The sequence below is a fragment of the Gobius niger genome, assembly GCF_951799975.1.
Source record: "Gobius niger genome assembly, chromosome: 4".
NCBI lineage: Eukaryota > Metazoa > Chordata > Actinopteri > Gobiiformes > Gobiidae > Gobius > Gobius niger.
In genome coordinates, this window is record NC_136855.1 from 42,768,101 (window position 1) to 42,788,764 (window position 20,664).

Below are 20,664 nucleotides of genomic sequence, written 5' to 3' on the forward strand. Positions count from 1 at the left end.
GGAGAGAGTAGTTTGTGATTTTGGAGATTTAAGAACTGGTGTGAACGTGACTAGACGTTTGCAGCTCAAAGTTGTTCCTGTCAGAGAGCGGGATGAGGAAATGTCAGAGATAGCCTGAAAACCTCTGCTTGTATTGATTTTTAAGGAATGCCGAGTGTTTCCTGACAGGAAATAGTGTCTGCAGTGGCTAACGTCATGTGCATGTGATATGTAATACTGACAGACTGGCAGTGTCCACTTTCAATCTGCTGCTCAAACTCCATTTGCTTCTTCTTCCACCGCACAGCCTTTTTTTTTTAAATGTGTATTTATTTGAAAAAGGCCTGGGCACGTTAATCAACATTATACACAGTAAATAGGATCGAGTTAGCAGAGGAAGCTCATTTTTGATGGGGAGCAACGGGAGGAAGGTCTGGGTCTGTTTGAACAAGTTCAAGAGAGAGATGTTGGTTTGGCTAAAGCGTTGACTGTGTGATTAGCTGAGTAAAGTCATTGACATGCATTGATTTGGATGAGTTAAAGGGGTCAGAGAGGCGGCCGATGATAGTGCGGGACGAGTACATGGATCATGTGGCGTTAACGAACCTAAGCTCAGGGAGGAAACAGTGTGCGAGTGTTAAAGGGATATTTCAGGATTTTTAACATAGGGCCTCATTTCCTCGTTATCCAGAGTGTTGCTGATTTCTGGATTTTCTTTGTAATTCATGCAGTTCTTATATTTGAAGAGTTTCGTGGCGCTAGGCTAATGCAAGGCTAGTGCATGTCTATGGTATCAGCTAGCCTGCATTAAAAACAGTGTGACCCGCTCCACAGAGCACCTGAGGCAAATCACTGATAACACCAGACTAACCATATAAATGTCTGTGTCCATAGAGTCATGTTTGGAATATAACTGACCTGCATCACATGAATGATCGCATTTTGAGGGACTATTTTCTCGCAGATCACTCCACCGCTGCGTAACTAATGGTGCGTTCCGTGCAAATGGTAACTGGTATTTTTCCCACTTGAAAGTTACCAGTTACGACTTCAGTGCGTTCCAGGTGATTAAACCACTAATGCTACAACAGTTAGCTCATACGATGCTAACGTTATGTGAACATTTCTTCAAACCAGATCTAATTACAAACATGCGACATCACGTTATGCTGAAGCTGTGACCAAAAGGAACATTCACGTCACTGTGTTACAGGTTTAACATTCGCAGCGCTGCACCACTGGGGGGCGCCATTACTGTCTCCATCTCGCACACGAACTCGTAGCAGTCTTCAGGTTTCCGAGTTTACAAGTTGTAATTACCAGTTCGAGCGGCTCCAAGGCATTTTTCCAAGTGGGAAGTGGTAAATTTACCAGTTACCAGTTGCCTGGAATGCACCATTTTACAACCACGAAGCTGATACTGCTCAAATATAAGGTCTTTTAAATGCAAAATGATTTCTATGGACACAGACGTTTACATGGTTAGTCTGGTGTTATAAGTGATTTGCCTCAGGTGCTCTGTGGAGCGGGTCACACTGTTTATAATGCAGGCTAGCTGATAGCCTAGCGCCACGAAACTCTTCAAATATAAAAACGGCTTGAATTACAAAAAAAATATCTCCATAAATCAGCAACACTCTGGAAAACTAGGAAATGAGGACCTATGTCAAACATCCTGAAATATCCCTTTAAGTGTGTTTTTATCATGATGTTTAGCCTCAAAGTATCACAGTATATTTAGGGCAATCATTCATACGTGACTTAAGGCGAGACATGCCAGGCGGAAACAGTGATTTTTTGCTAGTTTTGTCTCTTTAGCGTTTTAGTTTTGATGTCAGACTAATAAAAGGACAAGTAAGATGTTTTTTTTCTGAAGTTTTGTCGCCAGTGAGCCGGAGAATATCGCGGTGCATCGGCCGGTTTGCCGCTCTCATTCATTCGCACATCTCTTTAGTCGCTCCCACAGACTCCACACTTTACAGGCTCCGATTCAACTACATTTAGATGTTTTTTGTCACAGGGATTATTTAACCTCTTAACCCTCTCCTTAACCGAGCACATTTTCTCCAGTTTTACCTTTTTTGTTTTGTTTTTTGTCTGTAAAGTGAAATGAATCTCCTAAGTCGTTTCTCTGCTGTAACGCGGCGCGACATCTTCGACCGAGAGTTTGTGGTAAAGTGTGGACTGAATGTGTGACTCTCAAACTGAAATGTTTCGTATTATCGTGGACATTCTGACCTGCGGGGACTTAATCTGAGGTTGTTTGTTTGTCCCGTCAGATGTCATGGCGGCCGACCTACCGAAGCTCCAAGTTTCGAAACGTCTACGGGAAAGTGGCCAACCGAGAGCACTGCTTCGACGGCGTCCCCATCACCAAGAACGTCCACGACAGTCACTTCTGCGCCGTCAACTCCGAGTACCTGGCCGTGGTGACGGAGAGCGCGGGCGGGGGCTCCTTCATCGTCATCCCCGTCAGCCAGGTACTGAACGCACACTCTAACCCTAACCCTGCACCGCCACCGATCTGCTCTAAAAACTGGTTTGAGCATTTCTGTGGGGAGGAGTTAGATCTGCTGCAGACGTTATGTTTGGCCCTAAGTCAGTTTAAATCAAACAGATACAAACGTTAAAAAGGCTCAACGTCTTCAAAGTGGTCTTGGCCGACGGGGAGCAGGTCAGTGTTGTTCCCACATATCAACACTTTACAAAGTGGAAAGGACAGTATTCCCTCACTAATTATTGTTAATTAAAGAATGTTGTCATGGCGACGTGAAAACAGGAAGCGACCTCCCTCTCTCCTGGTACAACTGAATTTTGTACCTTTTTCTGCGAGCTGCATTTGTGGTTTCTGTTTCACATTGTTTTTCTGGATACTTTTGTATCTGTGTTTTTGTGGAGGTTTGGTGGATTTGTTTATTTTGAGAGTCCAAAACGGCCCTGAAGAAGCAGCTTTTTATAAAGATAAACAAAATGTTAGCCTATCAGCTAAACCCATTTGAGACCTTCACATTTCTTCTTCTGAGACACTGAAGAGGCACCGAGAGCCCCCCCTGCAGGACAGAGAAGGCAGCACAAGAGGAGCTACAGGAAACAAAAAGGGACAAATGTGGACATGAAAGATTGTGGAGCGGAGGAGCTGCAGGAGGAAGAGGAAGGAGGAGCTGACCAGTGCAGGACACCACGCTCTGAAACAGGGAGGTGCTGCACCGTTTCAGAGGATCATGGGAGACTGATGGCAGCCAGGTTTCTTTCAAGTGCTACAGGGTGGGTGGGGGTGGTCGGAGGGGCCGATGGCGCAGACTGGTTGCCTCGCTTCCGTCAGCCTAACCTGGGGCAGCTGTGGCTACAATAGTAGCTTACCACCACCAAGCATGGGGTGAATGAATAGTGCAATGTAAAGCGTCTTTGAGTGTCCAGAAAACGCTATATAAAACCAATGCATTATTATTATTATTATTACAATAGGTGAATCCTCCAGCCAGGTGTTTTCAGGCTGACTCTGGACACGGGTCCCCGGGCACAGTACTGCCGCCGCCCACTGCTCCTTACGGGTCGCCCCAGAGGCAGAAGGACGGGTCAAATGCAGACGACACACAATAACATCCCCGTACAGCTGAAGATTCACTGAGCGCCTTCGTCAGCGCCAAAGTCTCGAGCCTGCGTTTAGAAAGTGGAAATAATGATTAAAAAACAGAAAAACTGCCAATATAACAGACTCAGGTCATCGATGTAGAAATGTTCTTGAAAAAGAGACTCCAGTTCTGCCTTTGCTCTCTGTGTTTTCGTCTCCATGTGTTTGCAGTTAGCCTCTTGTTGTTCTCCCATAATCTAATAACGATGTTTGTTGCCGTTTGGTTGGAGCCGTCCCGCTTCTGAAACTGCAGCTTTGTGTCTAACGCCAGAGTCGTAACGTCAGAGCCAGTAGCTCATAAACTCATGGGAAAAACACTCGCAAACATCGACAATTACACATGAACATGACTTTAACACAGCGCTCGCCGAGGGAGGAAGTCAAGCAAGGAGAACCATGTCCAACCAGGAAAATATGGATACGAGATCTTTACATGAGTCCATGTTCTGCTTAGGCCTGGTGCCATGTGAGCCGTAACAGGACTAACTTTGGACCATGTGATCAAACCTGACATACTGATCTGTTGTGAAGCCTTGGCCTCGCGCTGAAACCTGCCCCTCAGCGTTTCCTCGGTTCTGCTGAGTCAACACTTTGGTTATTTAGAGCCGTCAGTTCGTCAAACGCTGTCGCTCCAGTGAGCGACCGCTGCCTCGTCAGGACGATACTGAACCTGTAGAGTGGGGAGGGTTTCCATCAAATACTTATGCCATTCTCGCATGTTTGAGTAATCTTTGAATCTCCTGCAGCAGCTATTTGAAGTCTTCTTTGTTTGTTCTTTCACGATATGGCCCCTATTTTCCACACAAAATATGAAATCTCACCATGTCACGACAATGTTTTTGAATATCGTCTCCACATGCCTTTACCAGATAATAATTGGACATTAGTTTATACACACAGACAGACAGAGAAGATACTGAACATTGTGTTTTGTTGCATGTGGATTGTCCCAGTAATGACAGAGATCCTGTAAAGCTATATCTGAAACTGGCCTTTCCTCTGCAGTGTCTCTGCTTTTGTGCAGAGCTCTTAGTCCAGTAACGCTTCTATATGTGTCTGACGCCCGATGGCGCTGCAGACAGGGGCAGGTGGTGAACAGCAGGCCGATATCAGCAGTGAGTGACTGCTGATATCGGCCACATGTTCCACTGTGGACAATATCAGCTGTGAGTGAGGCCTGCTGTTCACCACCTGCTACTGCCCCTGACCTGCAGAGCACATGAAGGTCACTCTGGAGAGCACACTGAAGAAGGTCACACTGAAGGTCACTCTGAAGGTCACACTGAAGCACAGAACATCACTGTACGTCCGTTATATGTTGTGCTTCCTTCTCGATGGACTGACTCTGAATGTTTGCTGGTAATTGTTGTTGATCAGAAGCTGAAAGCTGTTTCTGAACAAAGTTCCTCTGTGCTCCTGATCGCCCCGAGCTCTCTGTGAGCTCAGCTGACTCAGACCTGCTCCACAAACCACATCCAATACACGACAACAGGAAGAATTCTGCCGATGTTTAAAGGCCCATCAGAGTTTCTGAGAGCAGTCGAGGAAACTCCCCCTGAGGTGTGGATCACCTTGTGAGGTGTTGGCTTTGATAATCATTGGTTCCACTTTGTCTTTTCACATGGGCGGCTGCACACACGGGCCTGACACGTCTCCACAGTGCAGAGAAAACGTACAGTCTGGAACTTCTCACATTTCTGTCTAAATTGGTCACTAAATGTGGTCTGATCTTCATCAAAAGCACAGGAATGATTAAACAGTCTCAGCTTAAACTAACACCACCCAAACATTTACATCACAGACGTCGGGCTCTTCCTGTTCTGTGTGTCTGAGTGTCACAACTCAGTGGTTTAGAGGGCGAAGAGCTGCTCAGAGAGGAGGATTCAGGAGGATTGTTCGAACTGTGTGAATGAAGCAAAAAACAGTCTGGGGGGTGTTTTTGAAGGAAATAGCACAACAGCATGGCTGAAAGCTGACCACAGACTGACCACAGACTGACCACAGACTGACCACAGACTGACCACAGACTGACCACAGACTGACCACAGACTGACCACAGACTGGCCACAGACTGACCACAGACTGACCACAGACTGGCCACAGACTGACCACAGACTGACCACAGACTGGCCACAGACTGCAGTCATTTCTGAAAACAAATGTGTCTAAAATCTGCTGCAAACTTGTCAAGTGTTTATTTTGACGCTCGGAAACTCTCACAGATCTGAAAACATTCACAAGTTCCCGTTTAAAACCTGCCAAAGGAACTACAAAGCCGTCAGACTGATGTTGGAGGTGAGAGGCAGAGACTGAATATCAATGTGTGACTCACTGGGCACTTTTCATTATTATTATTATTACATTTCACAGCTCGGCAGCTCTGAAGCAGCTGAGCTCAGGCACTGGTGAGAACAGGAGAGAGTGATCCTGTACCTTGACTTCAGACACTTATTTATTCATCAGAACCAAAGCTGAAGGAGATATCGTATAAGTTAATAATCACTCAGCATCAGAAACAATCCCACTCCTCAATGGGTTGTAGATTCTGGAGCGTTACTACACGTGTGAGAGCTCCGTTTGTCGCACATTTTGTGCTGATGCATTTCATTAGCAGCTCAGTTCACATTTCAACAAGGTGAGGACGGGCTGTTTCTGTAAACACTGCATTTTAACAGGATTTCATTACATTTATCCAGGTTTTCTGTTGAAATGAAGGCCTTAAAAAAATCACACAAGCGTCAGATCGAAATTCATTGGAAAATAACGACATTGCTCGACTCATTTTGCTGCAGAAGTTCATCAGAAATACAGAAATGTTCCACAACTCTCAGCTGCAGCTCTGGCTGAAATTGTAACTGTGATTTCCGCAAACGTTTCCTGTTTGTGTGTCTGAGAGGATGTTCTGTATTAAACTAAACTCACTCACTGCTCCTGGGCCTGAGTGAGGAGACACTGCCCCCCTGTGGACCGTCTGAGCTACTACAACAACAGCCCGAGCACATGGCCCAGAGCACCTGGACACTCAGTGTTTCTGTGTCACTGTTTGTCAATGATCAAATGGTCTAAACACAGAACAATAAATGATGTCATGATTTTAGGTTTTATCTGGTTCCACTTTGTCACTGATATTTGTGGTGGACGTGACTTTATTCTCCTTAAAGAGACATTGTTCCACTGTAACATCTGCCTGTGTGTCTGATCTAAAGTGTGACTCTTTCCTTCACAGTCGGGGCGTCTGGACTCGCACTACCCCAAAGTGTGTGGACACCAGGGGAACGTGTTGGACATCAAGTGGAACCCCTTCTTTAACAACATCATCGCGTCATGCTCCGAGGACACCTCAGTGAGTTACTGATGATGATGATGATGATGATGATGCTGATGATGCTGATGATGATGATGATGGTGATGATGATGATGCACAGTGTCTGATGCCACATGTAGTCGGTAATGTGGTCCCGCAGACCAACAAACTGGAGAATTCCTAAGAGTGAAAACCACATAGAGCTGACTTCATTACAGACTGCACTCCCTAAATCAGAGCCTGTGTTGGATTAAACCAGAGCTAAATGTCTTGATTGTGCCTCCTGGGTCTGCAGTGTTTTCAAGACGAGCAGCTAATGTAGCTAACGATTGGCTAACGACTTACTGCACCTGCAAAACTAATCCAGCAACTAAGAAGTACTCAGAAAATGCAAAATAAAGAGATACAGGACGTCCTTATTGAGCGAAGTTTATCTGCAGAAAAAATAATGAAAATGCTGCCGGCGACTGGCTAAGATGCTACACACAAACACAAGGGTGGAGTTTGCATGTTCTCCCCGTGTCTGCGTAGGTTTCCTCCGGGTACTCGGGTTTCCCCTACCACTAAAAACATGTGCAATAGGTGAATCCTCCAGCCTGGTGATTCTGACCGTCAGCCTGGCTCCACATCATGGAGACGGGTCCCCGGGCGCGGCACTGCCGTCGACCACTGCTCCTGACGGGTCGCCCCAGCGGCAGCGAAGGCTGGGTTAAATGCAGAGGACAAATGTCCCTACGGGGACAATAAAGTAAACAAACAAACAAACAAACAAACAAACAAGGGATATCCACACAGAGCTGTGGCGCTAATGCAAAAAGATAATAACAATAATAACAATACTGTTATTAAGGAAAATATAATGATATGATAATGAAATGCAGCACATGTGTCGAGTTACTTTGGTGTAAGAACAAAGTTCTGGGGAACCTGATTGTCCTGCACAAACTGTGACATTTAAAAAAAAAAATATTATAAGCATTATTTCCTTGTAACCTTGGACAAGACGTTTCCATGGTTACAAGGCAAAAGTGACTTCATGTTTTCTGCCAGTGGAAAAGCCCCTTAGTGACCCAGTGGTCAGCAGGACACTTATACTTTCCATCACAGTGGCCTGTATGACGCTCCAGGATCTTTTAGAGTTTCTGGTGGGTTTTCTCTGCAGACGGACCTTCTCACCAGGAAACCGACAAACTGATCCTGGAGCGTCATAGAGGCCACCGCGTTCCACAGTGCACCTTTAACATCGGTGACAATGTGAAAATCACCCTTTTTAACTCAATCATGGCTGAAATAATTCCTTTTGTCCATAATAGAGCACCTGAATAGACATGCGCTGCTCTAACAGTGACACAGATCTGAAAGGATATGCATTTGTTGCTGCTGTCGTTTGCTCCTTTCACTTGTGGAGGATAATCTCTGCCCCGCACGAGCCTGGGCGGGGCTGTAATCCAGGGTAATCCCCCGGCAGAGGGCTGTGGCGAGGCGGTATTTCTGACCGTGCGCTCTGCCGGGCTTTACCATGAACTCTTACATAACCGCGTTTAGGTCGGACTCGGCACGTCACGATTATCGTCCACGGACTCGTCACGCAGAGCAGCCGCCGCCATTTTGGCTCTGACTGTTATTATGGACATCACAGGCTTATACTGGGCTGGTGTAGTTAAAGGTAATGTTAAAGGTAATGTCTGCAGATGCTCTGAGTGCTTTAAAAAGGCATCACTATTGAAGCTGCAGATGAGGATTCACAACGTACCAACCTGCCTTTGAGAACCTCCAGAGTTCAGTCAGTGAGCTTTAACCACTGGAGGCTGCACTAGCACCAAGTAGGACCTGATTAGTAACAAGTGAAGGATACAGCCCCGATCAAAAGCTTAAGACCAGTGAAAAATGGCACAAAAAAACACACATTTCTCACAGTTGGATCTTAACAAGGTTCAAAGTACATGAATCTGCAACAAGTAGAAATGGGAGAGAGACAAAAACAAACTGAGTAAAGCTTTTGTTGAAAACAATGAAACTAAAATAGTTTGTTTTGCAGCTGATCAAAGGTTTAGGACCACATGTCTTTAAAAAGCCAAATCTGTACAAAAATCTGTCAAGTTTTCACTCTGTCATGACGTCCTGATGAACGTTCTCATCTAGACCGTGTTTGGGTTGTTGAGTTGCTTGAGCAGAACCTCTCTCCATCACTGCTGAGGTGAGGTGCAGTAACACAGTCAGATCCTGAAGGTTATGGAACAAAAAAGTTCCAAGAGCCAAATGAATGTCCCAGCTCTGAGCCGGAGGAGCTGATTGGCTGGAGGATCCTCTGTTCCTGGTGCGACTGCAGCTCAATAACCACAGGTTCCCACAGGCGAGGCCTCAGTCAGAAACATCTGCACATCTGCTCCACCTGAAGCAGAAAACATAAAAAAAATCTCAGGTGGATCAGTAACCACGGAAACCATCAGGACCATCAAGGTTACATTTTTATCATCAGAGAATCAAACTTTCTTCTCCTTTTAGTGTCTCATGTTTGTTCTGAGGCTCCAGGAGACGAGGCCTTCAGATGAAGCCTCTGATGGTCATTGGGCTGCAGTCGCTCCAGGAACATTTGGGTCCAGGATCCTCCAGCCAATCAGGCTCAGAGCTGGAGACAGTTTTTTTGGGTCCTCTTAACTCTTTTGTTCCATAACCCTCAGGATCTGACTGTGTTACTGCATCTGCCTCACAACCCCCCACGTTCTGACTGAGAATGTCTTATTGCCTTTGCATCAGGACAAAGTCACGACAGAGAAAACCTGACGGAAAATTACACATCTTTTAACTGGAGCTAAACTCTTGACCAGGAGTAACTGGAGCTAAACTCTTGACCAGGAGTAACTGGAGCTAAACCTTTGACCAGGAGTAACTGGAGCTAAACTTTTGACCAGGAGTAACTGGAGCGTAGCTGTGCACGGGTTTGTCTCGTGACTGTGTGGTGATCGGCAGGTGCGGGTGTGGGAGATCCCGGAGGGCGGGCTGAGACGGAACATGAGCGCCGCCCTGCTGGAGCTGTACGGGCACAGCAGGCGAGTGGGGCTCATCGAGTGGCACCCGACCAGCAGCGGCATCCTGTTCAGCGCCGGCTACGACTACAAGGTCAGGACCCTGGGCACCATCGGGTCACGCTCACAATACACTGGGCACCATCGGGTCACACTCCCAATACACTGGGCACCATCGGGTCACACTCACAGTATACTGGGCACCATCGGGTCACATTCACAGCACACTGGGCTGTTCTGGGCCTCCGTGTGGAACTAAAGGCTGTGTGTGCAGGTCCTGATCTGGAACCTGGAGCTGGGGGAGCCGGTGAAGATGATCGACTGCCACACGGACGTCATCCTCAGCATGTCCTTCAACACGGACGGGAGCCTGATGGCCACGAGCTGCAAGGACCGGAGTCTGCGGGTCATCGAGCCGCGGTCCGGGCGAGTGCTGCAGGTCAGGCTTCACCACAGGACAGGGTCGGACAGTCGCATCATGTCTAAGCTGACGTTCACGTGTGTGTTTTCGTCCCGTTCCAGCAGGCCAGCTGTAAGAACCACCGGGTGATCCGCGTGGTCTTCCTGGGCAACATGAAGCGCCTGCTGACGACCGGCTTCTCCCGCTGGAACACGAGGCAGATCGCGCTGTGGGACCAGGTCAGACACCGGCCCTCACCCTCACGTCATAGGTTCTTATAGTCTGTGTGTGACCCTGTGTCCGGCCTGCAGGAGGACCTGTCCATGCCCATGGTGGAGGAGGACATCGACGGCCTGTCAGGAATGCTCTTCCCCTTCTACGACGCAGACACGCACATGCTGTACCTGGCCGGGAAGGTGAGCTCAGCCACAGTCGTTTTACCTTCTCCTCAGCAACCCCACAGGGAACACTCTTCTCCTCAGCCCCCACAGGAAACACTCTTCTCCTCAACCCCCACAGGGAACACTCTTCTCCTCAACACCCACAGGGAATACTCTTCTCCTCAACCCCCACAGGGAACACTCTTCTCCTCAACTTCCACAGGGAACACTCTTCTCCTCAACCCCCACAGGGAACACTCTTCTCCTCAACTTCCACAGGGAACACTCTTCTCCTCATCTCCCACAGGGAACACTCTTCTCCTCAGCCTCCACAAGGAACACTCTTCTCCTCAACTTCCACAGGGAACACTCTTCTCCTCAACCCCCACAGGGAACACTCTTCTCCTCAACAACCCCCACAGGGAACACTCTTCTCCTCAACCCCCACAGGGAACACTCTTCTCCTCAACCCCCACAGGGAACACTCTTCTCCTCAGCCTCCACAGGGAACACTCTTCTCATCAGCAACCCCCACAGGGAACACTCTTCTCCTCAACCCCCACAGGGAACACTCTTCTCCTCAACTTCCACAGGGAACACTCTTCTCCTCAACCCCCACAGGGAACACTCTTCTCCTCAACTTCCACAGGGAACACTCTTCTCCTCAACCCCCACAGGGAACACTCTTCTCCTCAACTTCCACAGGGAACACTCTTCTCCTCAACAACCCCCACAGGGAACTTCATTTGAACTGAATACAAAGAACGTCTCCTCTGAAACCATCTCAGCCACTGCTACAGGAGATGGGAAATGTTCACGCCTGCACAGCTTTGAAGGAACTTTCTCAGAGAACGTGGAGGGTCAATCTGCAAACAATGTGTTGGGTTCATGTCTAGGGCTGTGACCGTTATGTTATCGGGAAATACTATCAGGAAATACTATCAGGAAGTACTATCAGTATCGGATAAATGAAAGTATCGAAAGCAGGAACCGAACGTTTAGATGTTGTTGGTCCAGGGAAAGCACTAAAGGAAGTTACTTGGTTGTTTCAGCTTTTTATCTCCAATTTCTTCCCACAATATTTATTTAATTTTATTTTGTTACATTTTTTTACCCAATGTTTGCCCCATTTCTCCCAATTCTTTTTCTTAGTTTCCCTTATTTTTATTGCTAATATTTATCTGTTTTCCCCAATTTTTTGTATCATTCGTTTGAGATGAAATGACCCAAAAACTAACTTTAAATATCCTCCCATTCTTAACAATGTTTTTTCTTTCTCACTTTTCCCCCCCAGATTTTTCATATTATTTCCAAATTTATTCCCTAAATTTTCACTTTTTTTTTTCAGTGTTTTCCCCAATTTTGCCCCAATTCTTTTCCCTTTTTTTTCTCTCAGATTTTCCCCTTTTATTCAACTTGTCTTTCACTTTTTGTCTTTTACATTTTGACGACCAACAGCATCAAAACTTGAATATAAAGATCTTTATTTCTTTTTTGATACCAGACTGGTATCTTTTAACTCCACCCAGCCCTTTCCACATATTCAAGCCATAAACAGCCGGCGTTTGATGCGATTTTTGCAGTTCTGTCACGTTCAATGTGAATGCACCATAAGGATCTGCCACATGGGAAATAAATATTAAATAAAAGTCCCATTTGCCTGTAGTATTACCCTCTGACAATACTTAATACAAGAAAACAATGACAGAGGAAGCCACTAAATGAACATGTTTTTGTCTCCAAACTCATTCCTAACTTTCTAACACATTTGTAATATCCCAGTTCTTCACAGGGACGAGATTATCGAGTTTATCACAACTTGCAGGGTCACTTTTCAGGATCACTGTCACAGAAATGCCAGAAAACTCGCCTGAGACTTCGTGAAATTGATACAAATGTTTTCTAATTAGTTGAACCGTGTTTTTCCCCACAAATGTCTGAGTTTACAACACTCTCAAGGAGGACAAAACCAACCGGAAAAAATGCCTTTAGTGAAGCTTCAGCCTGAACTTGTGTTCCGCTCTGCTTCTGTCAGGGAGACGGGAACATCCGCTACTTCGAGGTGACCACGGAGAAGCCGTACCTGCAGTACCTGATGGAGTTCCGGTCCCCGGCGCCGCAGAAGGGACTGGGTGAGTGTGGAAGTACGGCTGACATGTGGCTGAAGTCTGGTTTACGCTGCACTTCCACAGAGGACCGAGGCTTCAGCAGTATTTCAGGATGAGCGCTCTCTGAGACTGGAGCAGTTTCAGCAGACGGTAAAGTGCTCGTGATGATCTGACCTGTTCCCCGTGTGCTGTGGATGCAGGTGTGATGCCCAAGCACGGCCTGGACGTCGGAGCCTGTGAGGTTTTCCGCTTCTACAAACTCATCCCCCTGAAGGGCCTGATCGAGCCCATCTCTATGATCGTGCCCCGGAGGGTGAGGCCCCGCACCAACACTGCAGTGCACACTACAGCCAGCAGGGGGCGCTCAAACTGGGCTTCAGGGGTCAGCTCCTCAGTAGGACCAGCCTTTGTGTATCAGAGACCATCTGGTTTATGGTTTTGTCTCTTTGGGCTGGTCCTAGTGTTAAATCTTACTGTAGTTCGATTTTAGACCTGATTCAGCCGATGCAGACCGGTTACTTCAAAAAGTTAACATATTGAGTGCCATTGTGTTTTTATTACAAAACTAGACACTCTAATCCTTATGTGTGGTTTTGGCAGCTCTGTGATGAACAGAACTGAAATAAATGACTAAAAACTTATGAAAAGTCCAGATCTGGACATTTTATATATATTATTGAGTTTTTCTTTTTTTTTTTTGTCTTTTTTTTTAGTAGAGGGGGCGTGGTGTTAGTCTGAGGGGGCGTGGTGTTAGTCTGAGGGGGCGTGGTGTTAGTCTGAGGGGGCGTGGTGTTAGTCTGAGGGGGCGTGGTGTTAGTCTGAGGGGGCGTGGTGTTAGTCTGAGGGGGCGTGGTGTTAGTCTGAGGGGCGTGGTGTTAGTCTGAGGGGGCGTGGTGTTAGTCTGAGGGGGCGTGGTGTTAGTCTGAGGGGGCGTGGTGTTAGTCTGAGGGGGCGTGGTGTTAGTCTGAGGGGGCGTGGTGTTAGTCTGAGGGGGCGTGGTGTTAGTCTGAGGGGGCGTGGTGTTAGTCTGAGGGGGCGTGGTGTTAGTCTGAGGGGGCGTGGTGTTAGTCTGAGGGGGCGTGGTGTTAGTCTGAGGGGCGTGGTGTTAGTCTGAGGGGGCGTGGTGTTAGTCTGAGGGGCGTGGTGTTAGTCTGAGGGGCGTGGTGTTAGTCTGAGGGGGCGCGGTGTTAGTCTGAGGGGGCGTGGTGTTAGTCTGAGGGGCGTGGTGTTAGTCTGAGGGGCGTGGTGTTAGTCTGAGGGGGCGTGGTGTTAGTCTGAGGGGGCGTGGTGTTAGTCTGAGGGGGCGTGGTGTTAGTCTGAGGGGGCGTGGTGTTAGTCTGAGGGGGCGTGGTGTTAGTCTGAGGGGGCGTGGTGTTAGTCTGAGGGGGCGTGGTGTTAGTCTGAGGGGGCGTGGTGTTAGTCTGAGGGGGCGTGGTGTTAGTCTGAGGGGGCGTGGTGTTAGTCTGAGGGGCGTGGTGTTAGTCTGAGGGGGCGTGGTGTTAGTCTGAGGGGGCGTGGTGTTAGTCTGAGGGGGCGTGGTGTTAGTCTGAGGGGGCGTGGTGTTAGTCTGAGGGGGCGTGGTGTTAGTCTGAGGGGGCGTGGTGTTAGTCTGAGGGGGCGTGGTGTTAGTCTGAGGGGGCGTGGTGTTAGTCTGAGGGGGCGTGGTGTTAGTCTGAGGGGGCGTGGTGTTAGTCTGAGGGGGCGTGGTGTTAGTCTGAGGGGGCGTGGTGTTAGTCTGAGGGGCGTGGTGTTAGTCTGAGGGGCGTGGTGTTAGTCTGAGGGGGCGCGGTGTTAGTCTGAGGGGGCGTGGTGTTAGTCTGAGGGGCGTGGTGTTAGTCTGAGGGGCGTGGTGTTAGTCTGAGGGGGCGTGGTGTTAGTCTGAGGGGGCGTGGTGTTAGTCTGAGGGGGCGTGGTGTTAGTCTGAGGGGGCGTGGTGTTAGTCTGAGGGGGCGTGGTGTTAGTCTGAGGGGGCGTGGTGTTAGTCTGAGGGGGCGTGGTGTTAGTCTGAGGGGGCGTGGTGTTAGTCTGAGGGGGCGCGGTGTTAGTCTGAGGGGGCGCGGTGTTAGTCTGAGGGGGCGTGGTGTTAGTCTGAGGGGCGTGGTGTTAGTCTGAGGGGCGTGGTGTTAGTCTGAGGGGCGTGGTGTTAGTCTGAGGGGCGTGGTGTTAGTCTGAGGGGCGTGGTGTTAGTCTGAGGGGCGTGGTGTTAGTCTGAGGGGCGTGGTGTTAGTCTGAGGGGCGTGGTGTTAGTCTGAGGGGGCGTGGTGTTAGTCTGAGGGGGCGTGGTGTTAGTCTGAGGGGGCGCGGTGTTGTGTAGAAACAGGAACAGTTAAGATTTTAACATTTCCCTGAGTTTTTAAATGGTTCAAATCGGTCCAAGGACGACTGAGAAACATCCTGTTAAAGTCTTCAATCCAGAACCAGGCTGTTTAAAAGCACACACCATAAAAAGAGATCGAAAACACGCGTGTTTCAAAACATGTCAACAATGTTGTCGTTGAAAATTTCCTTGAAACTGAGATATTTAGGCATTTGCCTCTTCACATAACGTTAGTGTCAGAGGAGAGAGGAGTTAATCAGGAAGGAGAGACTTTCATAAAATCCCCGTTATCTCCAAATCTAGAAAGAAATCTGTGATTTAGATCCAAACTCGCCTCTGTTTAGCTTAGATTTCTCAGGAACTGAGACACGTAGATTTAAACTGTTTTCACCTGCGGAGAGTTTAGAGTCTCATCTTTCAAACGAGCCATAACGTGTGTCCATAACTATAACATAGAATACACTGGGGTGCTACAAATATCATGAAAAATGGTCTGGATTGTTGGCACTCAATGTGTTATGTACAGATAACATCCAGGCAGATACAAAACAGAAGGATAATCTTCAACTGGACCTTTGTTTTTTGAATAGTTGCCGACATTTCGCTTCTTCAAGGGCCAAAGCTGTTACTTCCCATCAGATGTGAGATTGGCTGTGGATGATTCTCGAAACGTCGGCAACTATGTATAAAAAAAGGTCCAGTTGAAGATTATTCCTTCTGTTTAAGTTCTCAGTTCACGGCTCCTTGCATGTCTTAGCCTGCTGTTGGCTAGACATTAAAACTTGTATTCTTCATTAAAGACAGACAATATCCACTTCTACCATTGCAAACACACAGTTTTAAAGTTAGAAAAGTAAAAGATCGATAAAATACCATCACTGATGTGCCCAAAAGCAGGTTGATGGGCCATAAATACCAGAGTATGTGAAGTATTAGAGCAGTAACAGAAGTGCATCCCTGTTGTGTTGCAGTCGGACACGTACCAGGAGGACATCTACCCCATGACAGCAGGCACTGAACCGGCCCTGTCCGCGACGGAGTGGCTCAGCGGCATCGACAGAGGTACCACAGGAAACCACACGGACTAACCAGGACTTTACACTTTAGCACAGGGGTTTCCAAACTGAGGTACCACAGGAAACCACACGGACTAACCAGGACTTTACACTTTAGCACAAATGAAACAACTACGTCCCAGTAAACACAGGGTCTTTCCCTCATCACGGACATGCAGTAAAACTGTATTCATTATTTATATGGAATGAATGATATATAAGTGTTTTGTTTGTTTTCACCCAGACCCCGTGCTCATGTCCCTCAAAGAAGGTTACAGTCGACCGAACCAGCTGGTGTTCAAGGCGCCGGTGAAGAAGGAGAAGAAGAGCATGGTGGTGAACGGCATCGACCTGCTGGAGAACGTCCCGCCCCGGACAGAGAATGAGGTCAGACCAAACAACTGGATTTCCCACAGAAAGTCCTTCAAAATGTCGCTTTAAGAACAGCAGATGCTTGTGCCATCATTTGTGTTGGGCTTCCTTAGTCCTCTGGCGGTCAGTTGATCCAATGGTGTGGTTTCCCTTTGCAGATGCTGCGTATGTTCTTCCGGCAGCAGGAGGAGCTCCGGCGGCTGAAGGAGGAGCTTTCCTCCAAAGACGTGCGGATACGACAACTGGAACTGGAGCTCAACAACCTCAAGAACCTCAGCCCTAACGGGGTCTGACCCTGTGACCTCCTGACCCTGTGACCCTCTGAGCCCACTCCTCCCTTTGCCCCGTCAGTGCCCACTTTAGATCCGCACAATCCGGAGAGACATCTGCGAACTCTAACCCCACATTCGGCACATTGTTTACATCTGCTGTTATAGGTATGAACCAGTTAATGACACAATCCTCTGAAGGGTTCAAAATGGGCACTGACGCCCCTGACCCCCCCGCCCTGGAACCTGTATGGAGTTCTTAAGTGGTCATGTTAAAAGGAATTATACATCATGTGATTCTCAAACTTTTCACACAAAGCACCACCAGACTCGACCTGCAGAGTTAAACTGTGGGTCTGATTGACAAGCGTATGAACCAATCAGAGAAAAGACGGACATGATGTATTTCGTAAACGAGGAGGTTTGTGGTTTTACGAAGCGTCGACCAAAGAGCGGAGACAAATGTGAACGATCTGTGTCGTTTTTGCCACAAAAACTTAAGGAACGAGGAGTCATTAGCAACACGAATGTGCAACTGCTGTTTCAATCAATGTGCGTTTGGACGATGGGCGGGAACAAGAAGGAACTGAGAGATGAAGCAAATTCATGCTTGTTAAGTCCATTTAAATAATCTGTGATTGGATCGATATTAAACTTTTAGAGATTTGATTGGCTGTTCCTGACGGTCCTGATTTAACAGATGCACAGATCAGGAGTGGAGGGCGGGACAGGTGACTGGACTGAGGGGGCGGGCTGACGAAGCTCGTTTGTCGGGGTTTTGGAGCCAGTTAAAATAAAAAGATGTTGCACATGTTAAGTCAAACACGTGGACAACAGAATGAGTTCAATAATGACTTAAAGAGGCAAAAATGTTGCCGCTTTAAGCCCTAAATTTTGCTCCCTTTGAAGACCCTAGTGTCAAAAAATGTACACTCCAAAAAAGAGCCTTAAAATAACCATACATTCATGTTTTTTTCTGCTTCTTTTTACAAACATCTCCAGTGGCTTTGGGGTCAAAATGACCGAAGGCCCTCAAGGACTTTCCAGAAGTCCCTTGCTCTAATGACCTGTAGCTCATTACAGCACGGGACTTCTGGAGCCAGCCGCTAGTTCTTTTTTTTGTTCTCCAAAAGAATGGGGCTGTAATTAGTAAATTAATCAACGGTCTACAGTTATAAACAAAGACTAGGCACATTTAGGCACAGAATATTACTATGAGCAGTGTGCGAAATACCCGTCGATATTCGGGCTCCCCATCTCTGAATTGTTGCGCAAACAAACATCCATTTTCACAACAAGTCACACCCAAAGCGCTTCACACATGTAAGGGAGGTTCATTCACTCCATGCTGATGGTGGTGAGCTGCATTAGTAGCCACAGTTTCCCCTGGGGCAGACTGACAGAAGCGAGGCTGCTCACAACTGCGCCAACGGTCCCTCCGACCACCACCAATCACTCACACACAGGCATTGGGTGAAGTGTCTTGCACAAGGACACAACAATGCAAGCAAACAACTGAATAATGCTCTGCTGCCTGTGTCAGCTCCGCCTCCAGGAGGCGCTGGAGTCTCGCGCTGAGAAAGGGATACAGACTCCAGACATTACTGAAGTTATAACTTAAGCCAGGACTCTGTGATTGTTTTCCCTCCACAAACCCAGCTTAACTTTATCTAACCATAAAACCAAAAATATAAATAAATAAATAAGAAGTGTCTGAAAGCTCGGGATGTGCTGACTACATTTATGGACTAGTGTAAGTTTGTAGAGATTTTGTGTAAACAGCAGGTCCATTCCTCGTGGACGGGCTGCGCTTACAGTCTCCTCCCAATAGGACATGTCTGGAACATCTCCCGAGGGGACCACCTCAGCTGCTCCTTTCGAGGTGAAGGAGCAGCAGCTCTACTCCGAGCTCCTCCCGGGTGACTGAGCTCCTCACACTATCCGCGATCTTGTCCTTTCAGTCATTACCCAGATCTCCTTAAGTGAGAGTAGGAATGTAGATCAACCAGTAAAGAGCTTTGCCCCAGACTCGGCTCCAAGCGACCGCATCATCCGTCTGTCAATCTCACGCTCCAACTCTACCACTGGAGGCAAGGACTTTCCACCGACCTCAAGAGATCTTTCCCTCCAATGTCTAAAATTGCAGATGACCCTGAGTAGCACTTGGAGTGGCCCAAGTACCACCAGTGGGACACGTGCCACAGTTTGAGAACTTCTGCACTCGACTATCAGCTGCACAAGCGAGTTTATCTGAAAAACTCGTCTTAAAGAGGAGTGGAAGTACCAATCAAAGAACATAATCAGACTTAACATGAAAAGGGCTGATCCTCTGAGTCAAATATTCCTCTGACAAAAGTAATAGATGCTCAGTCAAAGTTGAAAGTACCAAAGTACTTGACAGAAAAGTAATGAAACCACTTAAGAACTCCAAACCCACTCCCTCATGTAACGCTGGCAAAGGCGAACACTGTATGTGGATTCATTTTCTCGTATTAATGCAATGTTTTAGAGATTTTTTCTTTTCTTCGAACATAATTTTACTGTAACTTTTTTGCCAGATATTGTAAAACGCCACCATGCCTTTCTCCTATTGTTTATGTGGCGATACCGATAGCCATGAACGAACTGTACCAATGTCCTCCTCGCTGAAGGAGAGAGACTCGGGCTCCTGTTCTTCCTCGCCCCATTGCCTTAGTCTCTGCTGCAGTATCTACGCAAAATGGCTGACTATATTAGCTTGCACCGAACGTATTTACGGACTTAGGATCACTTTCTTTGGATTAGCTGCTAATATCCCGCGTTATCAGGTCCATTGTTGTTCACTTCTTTATCCGCACTGCCTGGTCAAAGGGACGCCATCGGGAGATAGAAGGGACTTTTACTGAATGTACCCGAATTACTCCATCAGTGGATTTGTTCTTCTGAGATGACACAGGGATATTCCAAGACGACAGTGCCAGGATTCATCAGGTTCAACCACGCAAATACCATAAACCAATTTATTTTAGTGGATGGATTTTGCCATTGGAATATGCACAGAGTATTCCCATCGGAGAAAGCTAAAGCTGCTAGCTCTGATCGATTGTGTGAAGACCAGAAATATGCACTAATAATGTCAATAAAATCATCTACATAAAACGACCTTTAAAGATGATCACACACTGAGCCCGGCTGGTTGGCTTTGTAGCTAATTCCAAACTGTTCATCAACAATGAGCCGCAGCATGCTAACCTAGCCACAAGCGTTAACACAAGTAATCAGTGTTCATTTCTGACAACATATTTTAATTTAGTTTTAGTCTTTGTATGAAAATGTTTTATTTTAGTCAAAAAAATATCTTCAATTTTAGTCTAGTTATAGTCGACTAAAATTGCAAGTAAATTTAGTTGACAAAATTTGCATTTATAATATTTATTATAACCATGGTCCTCTGCTTCATGGAGCTTCTCCTACATGAACAAAGCTCAGAGCTGTTCCTTTGGCCGTGAATTTACATGATATGAGAGTCTTTCACACTGTCAATAGAATTTTGGATGATTTTAGTCTCTCCTTTTCAGTCTCATGAAAAACTTTTAATTTAGTTTTAGTCCAATTTTAGTCGTCAAAAATATCACTTTGACTAAAATTAAGACTAAATATTTTAGTCGACGAAATTAACACTGCAAGTAATGTCCCTCTATTCAAGTGTATGGGCTGGACATCGGCCTAAAAGAACAGGCCACCGTTCTTCCAGACTGAGATATGTTCTTACCTGAGATTAGACGAGTTGATCCGTACCTGTCTGGTCTTTGTGCCCGTGGAAGAGCTCGGTCGCTTCTAACCT

The 20,664-nt window shown here is 47.0% G+C and overlaps 1 protein-coding gene across 3 annotated transcripts in view; it reads left to right on the forward strand.

The window, feature by feature from the left end:
• The window catches only part of coro2ba (coronin, actin binding protein, 2Ba), a 69,419-nt gene extending 52,541 nt beyond the window's left edge, over nt 1-16,878 (forward strand). For 2 of the 3 annotated variants that reach the window (XM_079554722.1, XM_079554724.1), the window contains exons 2-12: nt 2,259-2,459; nt 6,837-6,953; nt 9,885-10,034; nt 10,215-10,379; nt 10,463-10,579; nt 10,652-10,756; nt 12,756-12,852; nt 13,029-13,141; nt 16,117-16,207; nt 16,445-16,587; nt 16,731-16,878. In XM_079554722.1, coding sequence (XP_079410848.1) covers nt 2,259-2,459; nt 6,837-6,953; nt 9,885-10,034; nt 10,215-10,379; nt 10,463-10,579; nt 10,652-10,756; nt 12,756-12,852; nt 13,029-13,141; nt 16,117-16,207; nt 16,445-16,587; nt 16,731-16,865 — 1,434 coding nt within the window. In that variant the 3' untranslated portion in view covers nt 16,866-16,878. The remainder of the gene's footprint in view (nt 1-2,258; nt 2,460-6,836; nt 6,954-9,884; nt 10,035-10,214; nt 10,380-10,462; nt 10,580-10,651; nt 10,757-12,755; nt 12,853-13,028; nt 13,142-16,116; nt 16,208-16,444; nt 16,588-16,730) is intronic. The other variant, XM_079554723.1, reaches the window with a different exon arrangement.
• Nucleotides 16,879-20,664: the final 3,786 nt, after the last annotated feature.